This window comes from Biomphalaria glabrata, chromosome 3, assembly GCF_947242115.1.
Source record: "Biomphalaria glabrata chromosome 3, xgBioGlab47.1, whole genome shotgun sequence".
NCBI lineage: Eukaryota > Metazoa > Mollusca > Gastropoda > Planorbidae > Biomphalaria > Biomphalaria glabrata.
In genome coordinates this window covers 21325589-21343352 of record NC_074713.1, presented here as the reverse complement: position 1 = coordinate 21343352, position 17764 = coordinate 21325589, and the positions used below count along the sequence as shown (strand labels likewise).

The window sequence follows — 17764 nt, the reverse complement described above, 5'->3', positions numbered from 1 at the left end:
CGTGAAGACTGGGATTTTCAGTTTCGGGATCCTTAGGGCGCATCTTAGGGGTACCTGACAATAGTTGGGGAAAAGTGAAGGTGGTTGGTCGTTGTGCTGGCACCCCCGCTAACCGTGAGCCTAAGAAACAAGTGACCTTTACTTCATCTTCCCCATAGGTCTGAGAGGGGAACTTTTCAGAGACCATGCATTGCATCTATTTTCTACACCACACCACGTTGTTTTTTTTTAAAAATTGTCATGTGTTAGTTACTCTATATACTTAATCATCCGTGGTCACACTGGTAGTTTGTCCACTTTGTAACACCATGGTGAGAATCTCGACTTGCTTCTGTTATAGATTTACATGGAACGTTTTCTTTTGAAATGTTCAATCACGGTTCTTGGTTGAATTCTACTGCCTAGACACAGATTGGCTCTTTTAGATCACGTGCAGCCATGCATGTTTTATGAAGGTCAAGACATCTTGCCTTAGTGGCCTTGGCTTTCATGTTGATTGGTTGCGTCCACTTGTTGCCGCACGTGCTTGTGAACATTCTGCATTTGTTAGCCCAGCATTAGTTTTAATTGGGAAGAGTAGCCTCCCTTGTGTGGGTAAGTTGTGAAGGGTTCGAGTCCGGCGGTAAGGGGGGGGGGCGACCACCGAAAATGTCGGATTTCCTAAGGTCAGCTGTACTTTAACACATTTACCCGATAGGTCAAGATAATTCTATGTATGATGTAATAACATATTCTCTTAGACTTTCAATGGTATCAATAGACGAAAAAACGTGCCTGGTATTGATCTGAAAAAAAAAAAAACCAAACATTTCAGCTTTCAAATACTGTTATAAATTGCCATTTAAGCCTACCCAGATTCTTGAAATATTTTAGAGCCACTAATTTAAAAACACTATTTGATAATGTCGACCCTGGGAAGGTACTGGGCTTTATTCGGGAAGTGGGGCTATCTACGAAGATCTGATTTCTGAATTTGTGAACATGCACTATTTACATTAGATTTTTACCAAATATTTAAATTTTTACTACCTTTACTATTTTAACTGTGAATAGACCTTAATTTTAATTATATTACTGTATAGAATCTGGCCCTTGTTGTTTAGAGAGAGAGAGTAGTCCTTAAGGGACTGCAGGCACGACATGGCCTAAATTGTGCCGATGTGCCTCAAATCAACAAACCAAACCAAACCAATTCTTGAAATATACTTCCTACAGTATACATAAATGTCATCAATTTACGTCTCGTATGACTATATGTGTCGGATTATGAAGTGTCGGGGCTGTCAAGAGTGAACTGTAAGCCTTGTTTTATTTCACCAAGGCACGAGAAGATATGTTTCTATGATGTGTTTTTGTTTTCCGTCAGCAAGAAAGAAATGTAAACAGAAGAAGAATTGTACACAAATGTTGCCTCTAATGATGTGTGTGGACATGGGAGGACAAAATGTTACCAAAAAACAAAGTCGAACGGAAGTAAATAATCTGCAAGAGGTGAAGAGAATGTCTTTATTCTGTTTGCGGTTAGCGAATTGGAGCATATCAAGAGGTCATGAATGTTATTGGAACATGAAACTTACAGCTGTATGGACGAGAACTTAGCTGACATCAATCTAGTCCATGACCAGGTTGATTCATAGATTCATTTACGTTGATAATTGATCTTCAAAGTATGACCTTTGACCTAGACCTAGTGGGCTTCTGCCATTTTTCTAATTACATCGCATTGGCCTGTGCAGAGTGACTTTGAGCCAATGGGTAAAAGCTAGTTTATCTTAATACCCAGCAAAATGATAGAATATTTATAGTTCTCTCCAAACATACTATCGCTCTCTCTATATTTTCTGTAGCTAGTTGGGTTTCTTATCAACCAAGTCCACTTCTGAAAGTTAAACCAAATCTGTGTCCCTGGCATCTCTGGCTCTAGGAGGACGTGAACTAGTTTCGTTTTCTTTTGTTCTAAACAACACAGCTAGCCCGTTCAGCCTCGTTCACATCTCTCCAGTTAGCGCCACCAACACGTTCCAGTCCGGCACCTCCCTAAGGTATTCTCTACACCATTGTTGAAAAGGGCATGTCTAGCCACACATGATATATTCATCTACATCGATGCCAGGGATCGATGTCCCTATTTACACTTACATTTAAACCAATACAATCAATAACACTTGACGGTATCGATATTGAACAGTTCAAGTTGCTATACAAAATGTTCCATAGTTTCCCCCCCCCCCCCCTTGATTTCGCGCCGTGTATGCTTTCTCTCTTGACATCTGTTTGCCTTGAAGTTAGTAACATAATTAGAATATATATATAATTATCATCTTCATCGCCCCTGTCTCTCCAAATGCAAATGTAGCTTTCAATAATTCTTCTGTGCCTTTCAACAATTCTTCGGCTGTAGACTTTTATTTATTTGTTATGTTCTATTTCTGACATTTGAAAGTTACTTCTTTAGAACTTAGAAAATTACGTCCGTTGAATTTTCCTTTTTCAGTGGGTGTTTCAGCATTAACATGAGAACTATTATCTCATGATCGGGTTTTATTATCATCTACTTTGAGCTCTCGACTGCTTGAACTCTTGTCCTAAGGTTTGATCCTTTGAATCTTTTCCCTTGGACACAAGTTCTGGAATTGTTTTTTTTTTTTTTTTCGAAATTCGGTTTTCTTCCATTCTGTGGACATGTCACAATTGAAGACGGCCTCAGAAATTAAACTTAGATACACAATGTTCAAAAAACAAAAATCAATGATTCTTAAACATGACCGAATGATGAGGATAGAGCTCGACAACAATGATGTCACGACTTTGTTCCTGATTTCACACTCATTCTCTCTCTCTCTCTCTCTCTCTCTCTCATACCGGAAGCGGGCCAGATTTGGATATTTATCTGTTAGATTATTATTGATTAGCTTTGTCGACCTGTCTGGCTGTGTATTACGTACATAATCGATTCAAACTCGTGCGCACACATTGTAGTTGTCTTGAACCAAACTAAGGACTCACTCCAGAGCAGCCTTGAGTGGAACCATTTGGACATGAACCAAACTAAGGACTCACTCCAGAGCAGCCTTGAGTGGAACCATTTGGACATGAACCCTGCCACTACTGACCCTTGGAAAACATTTGAAAGCATTGTACTGTGTTTTCAGTAATAACTTAGGTGTCAACTAAAACCTATGTTGCATTCTGTGCTTTCTGTTCATCACGAAGACAAGAAAGGAACATCACGAAGACAAGAAAGGAACATCACGAAGACAAGAAAGGAACATCACAAAGACAAGAAAGGAACATCATGAAGACAAGAAAGGAACATCATGAAGACAAGAAAGGAACATCACAAAGACAAGAAAGGAACATCATGAAGACAAGAAAGGAACATCACAAAGACAAGAAAGGAACATCATGAAGACAAGAAAGGAACATCACGAAGACAAGAAAGGAACATCATGAAGACAAGAAAGGAACATCACAAAGACAAGAAAGGAACATCGCGAAGACAAGAAAGGAACATCACGAAGACAAGAAAGGAACATCATGAAGACAAGAAAGGAACATCACAAAGACAAGAAAGGAACATCGCGAAGACAAGAAAGGAACATCACGAAGACTAGAAAGGAACATCATGAAGACAAGAAAGGAACATCACAAAGACAAGAAAGGAACATCATGAAGACAAGAAAGGAACATCATGAAGACAAGAAAGGAACATCACAAAGACAAGAAAGGAACATCATGAAGACAAGAAAGGAACATCACGAAGACAAGAAAGGAACATCATGAAGACAAGAAAGGAACATCACAAAGACAAGAAAGGAACATCGCGAAGACAAGAAAGGAACATCATGAAGACAAGAAAGGAACATCACAAAGACAAGAAAGGAACATCATGAAGACAAGAAAGGAACATCACGAAGACAAGAAAGGAACATCACAAAGACAAGAAAGGAACATCGCGAAGACAAGAAAGGAACATCACGAAGACTAGAAAGGAACATCATGAAGACAAGAAAGGAACATCACGAAGACAAGAAAGGAACATCACAAAGACAAGAAAGGAACATCACGAAGACAAGAAAGGAACATCACGAAGACAAGAAAGGAACATCACGAAGACAAGAAAGGAACATCACAAAGACAAGAAAGGAACATCATGAAGACAAGAAAGGAACATCACAAAGACAAGAAAGGAACATCATGAAGACAAGAAAGGAACATCACGAAGACAAGAAAGGAACATCATGAAGACAAGAAAGGAACATCACAAAGACAAGAAAGGAACATCACGAAGACAAGAAAGGAACATCACGAAGACTAGAAAGGAACATCATGAAGACAAGAAAGGAACATCACGAAGACAAGAAAGGAACATCACAAAGACAAGAAAGGAACATCACGAAGACAAGAAAGGAACATCACGAAGACAAGAAAGGAACATCACGAAGACAAGAAAGGAACATCACAAAGACAGAAAGGAACATCACAAAGTCAAGAAAGGAACATCACGAAGACAAGAAAGGAACATCACGAAGACTAGAAAGGAACATCACGAAGACAAGAAAGGAACATCACGAAGACTAGAAAGGAACATCACGAAGACAAGAAAGGAACATCACGAAGACAAGAAAGGAACATTAATTCCATTAACCTTTAAGCCCCCCCCCCCCCCTTTTTTTGTCATATTTAGGAGTTTCTGTGGCGGCGCGTATTTTATTTCGTTCTGTCTGGATATCGAGTTCTCTAAGTTTTGAAAACTTTTTCCGTTTTTCAAAAATAAATACACATTTTTCCAAGTATAGTTTAATAAACTCAAGTCGTAAGCAGCGTAACATCTGACACCATTCGTGTTTTCGAACATGACGTCTAACATTTCAACAAATTCATGGTTGCGACCATGACATCGAACATTTGTGACCATTTCCGATTCAAAATATGACATCTGACTTTCGAAAAAATTCATGTTTGCGATAATGACATCTGACATTAGTCACAATTCACATCTGACAACCTGAGATCTGACAAAGTACAAGCTTTTCACGATATATGACATTGGACGCCAATCATTTTTTAGAACAAACATTTGACAAAATTCATGTTTGAGATCATGACATCTGACATTGGCCACAATTCATGTTTGAACCCATCGCTTTGATTTATTGATATCTTGACTCCACGTTACCGAAACTAGGATGAACATTTCTCATTGGCTGTCGACTTGATACATTTTTCAAACGAGGCTCGATGCTTTGTAACGATGACAAACTGCAATCACATGACTTTCATTCATGAATTATTTTGGCGCATCTTTCTCCAGGATATCAATCAAGCTGTTGAATGTAATATACACCTTCGTATCATCCCTGACTATTCCATTGAGCAGAATTTCCCAACATTTTTTGCTATGGAACACTTGTTTTCATTTCTCATTAGAGAATTTCTAGTAAAAAAAAAAGAGTACGATATTTGAACAAGGTTACAAAGACAGTTTGTGGGGAAAGACAAATGACAGTGAAGAATGGAGAAAGAAGGTTGACAGATCTTTTGTGGTGCCCCAGCGGTCCAGCAGACCGAAGTATAGCTGAAAGTAAATGTGAAGTTAGATGTGAACCTGGCTTAACTAATCTCTTATAATGAATATCTAATTGATCTAATTGTTTCGTAAAGGGCCAATCTCTTATTCAAATCCTCGAGAAAAAAACATTTCCGTAAAAAAAAAAAAAAAAGGAATTCCCTTTAGTTCTCGCGTCAGTATGATATACTACTTATTAATTGTTGTTTTAAATTACGGTATGTCCAACTTAATATTGATACTAAATAGATTTTTTTCTCTTTAAAAAAAAAAAAAGTAAACATTTTTTTTGTGTGTGTAAATGTAGTAGTTAGTATGACAGAACTTAACTTAGCAATAGAAATGTAAAAAAAAAAAAAAAAATTTGACAAAAAAATCTAAAACCATTTGCATAACTGTCAGTGGAATATTAGAATATGGTAAATGGTCTTCTCCCCTACTAAAAAGTATCCAGTGTTTGTTACAATTAATAGCTGTAAAAGTGGTGTATTTTTATGAAAAAACTGCTTGCATAAGTGATTTAAAAAATTAGATTTTTCGATTTCAGAAAAGGAAAAAGCCGTTGCATCAGAACTTTGAATGGTCTAAAATATTATGATGTCGTATTTTCACTATCTTTTCTAGTTTTCGATATCGAAACGGGACGGACGGAGGGACAGACTTTCCACACAAAACTAATAGCGTCTTTTCCCTTTCGGGGGCCGCTAAAAATTGAATCATTTTTCTTATTACTGTTCATTTCTAAGTTCTAAACTATAATAAAATTTGAAAAAAAAAATGAAACTATGAAAGTTTTGACTTTGATGATTATCAGTTATTGAAACACGGGAGAACGGGAACCCGATAGACATCAATGGGAAGGTGATAGCCAGTTGAAGAGCTCTTCTTCTTCTTGTGTCACAAAATATTTTCACTATAGTGTCTCTTGTATTAGCTATTCCCAAACATATAAAACATTTGTTTTTAGATAATAATAATTAAACCCCTTAAAAAAAAAGACAATTCGTTTTGCTGTAGACATAAGACATCTATCAAAAACGCCTCAGCCCATGAAGTTTGTGTTCCATCAAGAACGCCTCAGCCCATGAAGTCCATGTTCCATCAAGAACACCTCAGCCCATTAGTCCATGAAATGAAAAGCTTGAACTTCAATGTTCCAATGATCTTAATGTGTAGCTCGATGAGTCGAAGTACTTGCTAGAATATTGAAAGGTTGTAATTGCAGAACCGCATCTGAAAAGACAAAGGCATACTTATGCGCTCCCTGGTCATGGCCACATTCTTATATGCTTGCGACTCTTGAGCACTGACTGCAGAACTAGAAAGGAGGATCCTAGCAATGGAATTGAAATGCTACAAAAAGATCCTAGGTATCACATACAAAGACCGCATCACAAACGAAGAGATTAGAGACAGATTATTACAGCGATTGGACCCCACGATGAGCTGTTAACTACAGTCAAAACACGCAAACTAAAACTCTATGGCCATGTTACAATTTCCTAATGGCTCCCTAAGACCTTTTTTTAGTGAACAGTACCAGGATAAAGAAGAACAGGCAGACAGAGAAAGCGATGGGAAGACAAAATAAAAGAAAGGTTCTTCCAAATCATGGGCACTGTCACGCAGTTTAGGAAAAATTACCTTTCCGCCATGAGGAAAAGTTGGCATGAAAAAACAGAACAACTAAACGTAGATAGAGACGGCCATAAAATCTGGCGAATAGCCAAATGTCTCAACCTGGAAGAAAAAAGAAGTCCTATAGTAATAGAAAAGGACAACAAACCCCTGAAAGGCCAAGAAGCAGCAAATGAATTCATTAAGTTTTTCCAAAGCGTAGGACAAATACAAATTAATGAAAGTAGAAATAAAGATGTAAACTCAGAAATACAAGATAAAATTAAAGAAAACAATCCAGCTTACTCCTTGGGAATGACCACTAATTTTAAAATGAAGGAACTAGATGAATCCCTAAAAGTCCTCAAACCAAAACAAGCCCCGGGCCCAGACAAAATATCTAATGACATGCTTCTTCACTTGGGTCCTCAAGCCAAAAGAAAACTGCTACAAATATTCAATGCTAGCTGGAAATCTGGCAGAATTCCAAACATCTGGAAAAAAGCCATATGATCCATATACTAAAGCACGGCAAACCAAGAAATAAACTGGATAGCTACCGTCCCATCAGCCTCACTAGCTGTACATGCAAACTGATGGAAAGAGTGATAAATAGAAGGCTGACATGGATCCTTGAGTAAATAACCTACTCACTGAAGCCCAGGCTGGCTTTAGAAAAGGCAAATCAACAGAAGATCAAATCGCCTTCATCACACAAGAAATAGAAGACGGCTTTCAAGAAAAGAAACCAACAACAATTGTGTGGGTTGACTTAGAAAAAGCATTTGACAAAGTCTGGGAACAAGGTCTCTTGCTCAAGCTAATCCAGCATCACATATCCCACAAAATGTACAACTGGATAAAGGAATATCTAAATAATAGAAAAGCCTTAGTTTGCATGCAAGGACAAAGAAGCCACACAGTGGGTATAAAAAATGGCGTCCCCAAAGGAGGAGTCCTATCCCCAACACTGTTCCTAATATTCATAAACGATCTAAATCAAAACCTACCAAGAAAAGTTAAAAGCAGCATGTATGCAGATGACCTTGCCTTAATTAGCACAGAAGAATATGTAGGAACATCGAAATTTCGATTACAAGATGCTCTCGATATACTCAATAATTGGTCCAAAGACTGGGGCATGTCCATTAACACAAAAAAGACAACATATACCATATTCTCACTGTCAACAAAACAACAAACAATAAAATTAACATTAGATAAGGAAGCTTTAGAAAAAAATGACAGCCCTACATATCTTGGAGTCACCTATGACCCGACACTAACCTGGAAAAAATAAATAGATAAAACACAGAGTAAAGGCATCCAGAGACTATCCCTCTTGAAAAAATTAGCTGGCACAGATTGGGGAGCTAATCACAACATCCTGAAAAAGACCTATACCAGTTATGTAAGACCTGTACTAGAATATGGTGCCTCAGCATGGGGCTCAGCAGCCCAAACCAACCTAAGAAAAATAGACAAGGTTCAAAATATTGGTCTAAGGATAATGACAGGAGCAATCAAAACAACACCCATAAGAGCTATGGAGGAAACCGCTGCCCTGATCTCTCTGGATGAAAGAAGAGAAATAAAAATCCTTTCCCAATTCACTAAATTGGAAACCTTGGAGAGGCACCCACTCAGAACAAAAATCCACAAAACAGGCACAAAAAACCGTCTCAAAAGGACCAATTACATACAGGAATCTCTAAACCTAAAAAAGAAACACCAACTTGAAAAAATTACTCTGGAATCCTCGATACACTATAACGAATCTCCACCCTGGGACGAAAGCCCTCTTCCTACTATAAGGGACCATATTGAAAACATAAAAAGAAAATCTGATTACAGACCAACAGAGCTTAAGGAAATAGTGAACTGTTTTCTACATACCAATTACCCTAGCAATCAGTGGATCAGAGTTTACACGGATGGCTCATCCCATAAAGCCACCACAAATGGAGGAGCTGGAATACTTATCGAATGGCCAGATGGAGGAAAACTAGAAAAATCCATTGCAACTGGAGAGCTCTCTGACAATCACAGAGCAGAAAGGGAAGCACTAGCACTAGCTGCTACCATGCTAGCAAATCATCCAAGTTCCCCTCACAGTCAGATTGTCTTGCTAACCGATGCAAAAACAACCCTCCAAAGCTTGCAAAACTCTGATTCCTCCTATATTAAAAACCTCAGAACAGCACTTACAAAGCTCAACAACAACAGCAAAAAAACTGTTATTCAATGGATACCAGCCCATATACAACTAGAAGGAAATGAGAAGGCTGACACATTCGCCAAGAGTGGGAGAACTAACTCTCAAATAAACTCTGCACTCTATCCAGAAGAAATGAAGAAATTAATTCTAAACAAAATAAATGAGAAATAAACGAGCTCTCATCCAAATCACAAGAAAGATGACGCTTACTATAAGCTATCCCGACAAGACCAACGTCTAATCTTTCGACTCAGGACCGGACACAACAGAATGCGACAACACATGCACCGGAAGCTCAAAATTGGAACCAGTGAAATATGCCCATGTGGAGTATCACCAGAGAATGCCGACCATGTCCTCCAAAACTGCTCTCTTTACCAAGAGGCCCGTATAAGACATTGGCCCCAAATCACCCCAATAGAAAGAAAACTATATGGAGAGCTCCCTGATTTGGAAACCACTGCGCAGTTCATCTCATGTATTGGTCTAGTCATATGAACACTCCAACATAACAATGAGAACGATGAAGAAGAAGAGAAGAGCTCTGTTTAGTTTTTTCCTTTTACTCGTAATACTTGTACGGGGCGGGAGTGCCTTGTATTTTTGTTTTGAATTGTTTTTGCTAAGTCACAAAGTCCGGTGACATTTATTGGTCATTCTTTGTCATGAGGCAGTTCACCCTCTGAATTTGGTTGAAACGGACGATGTGTTGGTCCGTAAAAGATTAGTCTGTGTAAACAAGTACTAGTTCCTTGGACTTGTTATTCAGTATGATTTTTGGACCCCTGTCTAGGGGTGCCAGTGTTGGAGTTGTATGTACTGAGCTCCATTCTATGCCAGTGTGGGCGTCGATTGTCGTCTCAGAAATATATAGTACAGTCTTGAGTGTCATTGTCAGATTGGTGATCATCGACGGCGTTGAGTGTCAGGGCCGCCACACATCAGTTGGGATCAGCTGAGGTCGAACTTTATTGTTGCCGATGTTGGCAGTATTGTGAAGTCAGTTGGTCAGGGTCTGTTTGACTACGAAATCACGGTGACAAGTGGTAGCAGTAGCAAGTTGGTTACTCTATGTCGACTGTGTCTGAATGATGTTCTTGTCAGGTTGAACCTCGGGATCTTAATTGTGTACAGCTAGTTAACAACACAAATAACTCCTCAACCTGACAGGCACGACATGGCATGCATTGTGCCGATGTGCCAAAAACCCAAAATATCAAATATCTTCCAAATCAGAAGACGGTCGACCAATCTTGTGTGGTGCCCCAACGGTCCTACAGACTTAGGAATAGGTGAAGGTGAACCGCTTAAATGCTATTCAGTCGCCGCTGAAGTCATTGAACGCTTTTCTCAATAAAAGATGTAATTATGAATGTGATTGTTAAGGCTACTCTCAACGCATGTCATGCAGTCTGTAAAGCTACAGTTGTCTGTTTGGCGATACAATGTCAATGAGATACATCCTACTCGTGGAATGAGCACGACTCTGTTCTCTGACAGAAGACAACAATTGTTGCCTAAATTTGTTGTCTCGGCTCCCACCAGTTCCACAATATTTTCTCCGCAGCTTCTTTTCCCCCTTCCCCCCTCTCTTTCCCCACTTCCTCAGCCTCGTCATTTCATTTCCTGCTGTCCAACGCATCGGCTTTTCCCGAAGAGGAGACATACGTCATTCTTAAAGTCTCAGACAAGGTGAGATTCTATTTTCGGAACATCTCCGCGACCCGTCTGAAAGACAAATAATAGGAATATCATTTTGGGGAGACTTCTGGACAGGAAGGAGAGAGAAAGGAGGGGGCGGGGGTGGAGATAATACGGAAAATGACGTTTGGGCTGACATTAACATGATGTATAATGTAACCCAGTGGTTCTCTGTTCTTGATACATTGAGGCACCAATACTTACGATACCTTTCAAAATGGTGATGTTGGTTTTGTCGCTTTAATTCAACATTTGGATGGCGAGAAGCCACAGAGAATGATGGGGTCAGTAGACAATAATGTCATGAGAATTAAAGAAAAGATGTCTGTCCACTTCCCGCTACTCATACTAATAATTGTAAATTAAAACCTTTTCTTTTTATATTTTAAAGTGCTCAGCTCATACACGGCGTTTGGAGTTTGTGTAAAACTCAAACATTTTACATGCGCTCCATTTTGAATGCCCCGTTGAAATTGAACCGTAGTTTCGCTGTGATACCCATGGTTGTTTTTTAAGTTTTAAACAAGGTTACAAAACCAGTTTGTGTGGAAACTCAAAATTGGCCCCCGAAGTGGTCCACCCAGCCAGGTAAAAAAGGCAGGTTTCAATATTTTCAGAAAATCACAATGAAATTCTATCAAAGGCAAATGACAGAAGAATGGAGAAAGAAGGGTGACAGATCGTGTGTGGTGCCCCAACGGTACAGCAGACCAAGGGATAGATGGAAGTGAATGCGAAGCTATGATGTGAACCTCGCCTAACTGATGTCATATAATGATTATCTAATTAATCTAATTGTTTTGCAAAGGGTCAATTTCTTATTCAAAGCCTCAAGAACAAAAAAAAATTCCTAAAAAAAATATATAAAATTCCTTCAGTTCAGTGCCCTATGGCCGTGTCTCAGAACAATAGTTCACGAGATAATATGAAAAAACTAGTTATTTATTGTTGTTTTCAATTATGTTCCATTTATATGCATATCAAATAGATTTTTTCTCTTTAAAAAAATATTAAAGTTCCCCTTTCAGACTTGTGGTCTATAGGGCAGATGATGTAAAGGTCATTTGTTTCTATGGCCTACGGTTGACGAGAATGTCATGTGGTCAGCACAACGACCAACCGCCTTTACATTTCCCCAACAATGTCAGGTACCCATTAGAGCTGGGTTGACTCAGAGGCGCCCAAAGATCCCGAAATTTAAAATCCCAGTCTTCACCTGGATTCGAACCCGGGACTCGTTTCGGAAGCCAAGCGCCTTACCGCTCAGCCACAGTGCCTCCTTTAAAAAAAAAAAAGTAAACATTTTTGTTGTAAATGTTGTAGTTGGTATGATAGAACGTACTTAACCTAGCAATACAATTGTACATAAGATAAAAAAATTTTACGAAAAATCTAAAACTGTTTGCATAAATGTGTTAAAAATATGGTAATAGTCATCTCCCCTACAAAATAGCCTCCCGTGTTTGTTACTATTAATAGTGAATAGTTGTAACAATAGTGTATTTTTATGAAAAAAACTGCTTGCATAGTTGATTTTAAAAATTAAATTTTTCACTTTTAAAAAAGAAAAAAGTAGCCATTGCATCAGAACTATAAAAGGCCCAAAATATCATGATGTCGAATTTTCAATATCTTTTCTTGTTTACGAGTTCTAAACGGGACGGACGGACGGACTGATATATATATATATTAGTAATAAAATATGTTCTGAACAACCTTAGTAACCATGGCAACTATTTCGTGAATGATGATGGTAACTTCAGAGTTCATTCTTGCAATAAGAAAAGAAAACATAACTCTGTTGGTTCTCTCTGCGAGACCAGTGTGACCCGAGCATTTTGGGTGAAGGCGTGTTCCTTTACAAACATTGGCTACCTGGGTACATTATTTCATTGAAAGACTCACTACCGGTATGAAAGATACAGCTGGCGCCTACCAATGTTCTTCATGCAACGCCAATGCATGTATTCTGTTTCTTAAACTGTGCACTGAGCTCGTATGACCCTCTATAGATTCCTTCTATTTGTTTAAGTCAAATTCGACTTCGATCATTGTCTACCCAGCAAACAGCACAATAGATTGGTGTGTATGACATTAACCCTCATGTTGAAGTGTATCAGTCTGTTCAGGATAGATTTTCATAAATTGGAAGCAATTCCAAAAATAGCAAGCAGTTTGGTGTATCCGGTGTGCAGAGTGTTTGTTAACCAACTCAACATTTCTAGATCTCTCATGTAATGGTTCAAACCTTTATATCTCCTTAGAGTCACAATCAAAAGTTTCAACTAATAGCAGATTTCTGTGAATATCCTTTTGTCTGACAATCTCTTCGTGTCATGAAAACATGAACAGACTTCCCATCGTTAGGAAATAGTTTTTTTTTAACATTGTGTTTTTCATTCAGGAGGGAAGGGATAAAGTTGTTCAATTTGTTGCTAACACATCCTGCATATCTAGGTCTTGCTAAGATACGAAGTTGATTAGAATGTTGTAGCGCCCTTACAAGTCACTTCAGTGCTATAGTTGATTCCGTTGTTTCATCTAGAAATTGAATATACATATGTGTATAAAAAGCAACAGAGATATATTGTATACTTTTTGTGTATACTTCTCTCTCTCTCTCTCTGTAAATATATATTATATACATGTGTGTGTGTGTCCGTGCGTGTGTGTGTGTCCTCTATTCCCTGAAGGAGTGCAAGGCTCTGTTAATCACTTACCTGATTGTTCAGGTTCTCAGCTGCTGTCAATGTGTGTCAAATGCATATATGAGAAATAAGTCAATTATTATGTTCAATGTAAACAAACCAATCCAGTGAGCACTCTTGCTTGTACACAAACACACACACACACGTGTAAGAATCTCTATGCTATAAGATGTATTTCCTTTTTTCGATATCAAACACAATTAAACACCATTATTTAATTAATCTAATTGTTAATTTTTTTTTTTAATTGTTTCATGTTAGGAACAATAAATAATTGTGTCAACTTTTACACTTTTAACTTGCTCCGAGAATGGGAAGTGGGAGAAATAACGTGTACAAACTGTGTACCAGGCAGACAGAGTGAGTTGTTGTAAGCTTTGTTATGGAACGAAATGAGAAGGCCAAATAAATACAATCTCTTAGTACCCGTACACTGCACTCATGATTACAGATTGGTTACTGCTCACATTGCTTCTGAAACTTGACTTTGGGAGGAATGTGACGGACTTGGAAAGCTAGTCTCATGAAAAGTTTTCTTTGATTTTAAATAGAATGTTTTTGTTTCTCTCTCCAGTCCCTGGAAAGCACGAGACGTATGCTGGCCATGTGTGAAGAGGTAAGTGCAGAGATTTCCTCTCTAGAGTTTGGGCTAATGTACTTACTGATCGTGCGGTTGGCTGACCCTCTTGGGTTTGACCGTCTTTACGGAGCTGATGAGCTGGAGGAAGAACACGCAAGTCTCCATATTGTCAGGTCAACAATATACCTGTTTTTTTTTTGTTTTTTTTGTTGGGCCGGGGGTGGGTGACGTTATCTACTAGCAAATTAACATCAATTCTGTTGATTTTTTTTTTCAATATAGTTTAGGCAAAGTTTTACTTGCAGAAAAAAAAACCCAACTCTAGAAGATCTGGCCCATTGAGGAGGACTAGATTGTTCGTAGCTAGCAGATTTGTCTGAGTACAGTCAAAAGTAATCAATGTGAGCAAAGTGTTCTCACTTTAGGTGTCTCGACGTCCAAGAGACTTCCGAAATATGCAGCATTTCTTCCATTACAAATGGCATCTTTCTAAATGCATTGAGCCTGTGAGAATTTGCTTCAAAGGACACAATTTTTTATATTTTTTTTTGGCATCGGGCCTATGATAATGTATCTCATGTATCTCGAGGGCTATTAGGTGATGGCAGATTTTCATTAAACGGAAGACTTACTTTAAAGCCCTGAAAATCAGAAATGTAAAGTAGACATACACAAATATGTGCTGTGTATGACTAAGAACAGTTCTTGGATGTTGTGCATGTGTGTTGAAGATCAAATAGCCAGTGTTTTTTTTTTCCCCATTCCACTTCCGTCTGTCTCCAGAGTAAAGAGGCGGGAATAAAGACATTGGTTATGCTGGATGAGCAGGGAGGTAAGCCGTGTTCATCACTCGCACTAGTTTTGATTTGATTGGTGTGGCCTTGACGCTAGTTTATTACCTCCCTTGTATTTGGTGGTGTTTTTTTTTTTTTTATAACCATATTCTTTTCACTTTTGAGTTAAAGATTTTTATTTTTATTTTCATCATTTTAGTTTTGTTTATTTTGCTGGTTGCTTTGGACGTTGTATATTTTGTAATGGAGTATATTTGGTTCTATTTCTAGATGTTTTCATTTCGTTTCGAATCTAGACTCGATGTTTCCTTATTATCTCCCGCTTTGTTGGTCTGATCACAACCATACCATTCTCTCTCTCTTGTGTTTTAGCATGACGTTGTCTGGCTGCTTTCCTGTCGCTACTTTTCTTTAAATGCCAGTAATTGAATCATCAACCTAGCGGCGGCAGTAGCTGAAAATAGTTTCAATTGAAATAGTCAATTATTTTTTGACCCATTTACTTGTTTATTTTTTGTTTTATTTACTAGCGAAATCTGATTGTGGTATCTGTCTGTTCATTTGTCTGTCCGTCCTTCTCTTCATCTAATGAGTTAATTATTATGTTTTCATTTCTCCAATCATTTCTACGAGTCTGCTGTCAGTTTGTCTGGTCATCTGTATTGGAATGTCTGTCTGATAGATGTTCCTTCCGCCCTTGAGCTTCAGCTGTTCATGGTGTTTACTGTTTGTGTTTTGGATTTAAATGTTTATTTGGCTTGTCTGTCTTAAGGTTCAACTGTGACTACAAATAAATCCCTCAGATGACGCACAGTTCTTGGCTGACTCCCTTGTAAATATGAAAATCTATGACTGAGTTCTGAGCAGTGTTCGTGCAGCTCACTCATTGGCATCACAGTTTCTCTTGTGTTTTGTTGTCTTCACAAAATGTGGTAGTTGATGTTGGACTCTCCAGGACGACAGGGTTGAACACGATTGCAGTCCTTACACAAACATACACGCTCTTACACTTGCACCACAAACATACACGCTCTTACACTTGCACCACAAACATACACGCTCTTACACTTGCACCACAAACATACACGCTCTTACACTTGCACCACAAACATACACGCTCTTACACTTGCACCACAAACATACACGCTCTTACACTTGCACCACAAACATACACGCTCTTACACTTGCACCACAAACATACACGCTCTTACACTTGCACCACAAACATACACGCTCTTACACTTGCACCACAAACATACACGCTCTTACACTTGCACCACAAACATACACACACGCTCTTACACTTGCACCACAAACATACACGCTCTTACACTTGCACCACAAACATACACGCTCTTACACTTGCACCACAAACATACACGCTCTTACACTTGCACCACAAACATACACACACGCTCTTACACTTGCACCACAAACATACACGCTCTTACACTTGCACCACAAACATACACGCTCTTACACATGCACCACAAACACACACGCCATTTTGTCACAAGCATACAAAGACACAGGCACATACTATCACACAATCACATTTCTGTGAAGCGAAAGTGTTTAAGCTATACGTGTATTAATTAATCTATGTCATTTCTGTTTTTTTTTACAAAGCTTATGTCAGCTCTGTCTGTCTGTCTTTCTGTCAGTATGTAAGAAGTTTGTACACATTATTTCTCCCACACCCAATCTCTGATTAAGCTGAAATTTTGCACAATTATTTCTTTTACCTGACAACACAAGAATCAATACAAAAATAACCAATTAGTTAATTGATAAACTAAGTAATATGAGATCAATCCCAAAGTATTTTGGATATGACAATGACATTTTACCTTTTAAAAAACAAACAAACAAATTCCCTCAATAATGTGTACAATTCTATTTCAGGAATCTTATTATCAATTTATTTGAATTGGACCTCAATCTGAGTTGAGTATTTTTAGCAGCACTTTTCCTTGGTGAACTTTTTAAAATACAATAGTTGAGAATACAAAACAATTTAGGTCTCAACATTTTCAAGACATCATATGTTCCGTCAGTAAAAATGTCTGTTTGTATGTTATCAACCCCCCCCCCCTCCCTTTTCAACATTAAGATTTCGTAATCTCACTTGGACAGGTCGGAGAAGCCACTTGCTTTAGATCTGTTCAGGACTTATACTCTTTACCACCCAACGTCTAGGGTTTAACCTCGAGATTGCCCCCCCCCCCCCCAATAGGATTTGATCTTTTTAAGACTGCACGAGCTTGATACGGGGGTCAAATTAATACATAGAAATTCATTCAGAAAACTAGGTTCTAAAAAAAAAAGCATGTAAGGAAAAGATTTGTGTGTGTGTGTTATGGATTGTGTGTGTATGAGTGTTTAAGGTGACAGTGGAAGATGTTAGCTATGCAGTGTGTATGAGTGTTTAAGGTGACAGTGGAAGATGTTAGCTATGCAGTGTGTATGAGTGTTTAAGGTGACAGTGGAAGATGTTAGCTATGCAGTGTGTATGAGTGTTTAAGGTGACAGTGGAAGATGTTAGCTATGCAGTGTGTATGAGTGTTTAAGGTGACA

The 17764-nt window shown here is 38.4% G+C and overlaps 1 protein-coding gene across 6 annotated transcripts in view; it reads left to right on the top strand.

Moving 5' to 3' along the window:
* LOC106063040 (synaptosomal-associated protein 25-like) overlaps positions 1 to 17764 on the top strand; it is a 91443-nt gene that overhangs the window by 25826 nt on the left and 47853 nt on the right. For 3 of the 6 annotated variants that reach the window (XM_056023948.1, XM_056023952.1, XM_056023947.1), the window contains exons 3-4: positions 14388 to 14429; positions 15177 to 15225. In XM_056023948.1, coding sequence (XP_055879923.1) covers positions 14388 to 14429; positions 15177 to 15225 — 91 coding nt within the window. The remainder of the gene's footprint in view (positions 1 to 14387; positions 14430 to 15176; positions 15226 to 17764) is intronic. The other 3 variants (XM_056023951.1, XM_056023950.1, XM_056023949.1) reach the window with 1 other exon arrangement.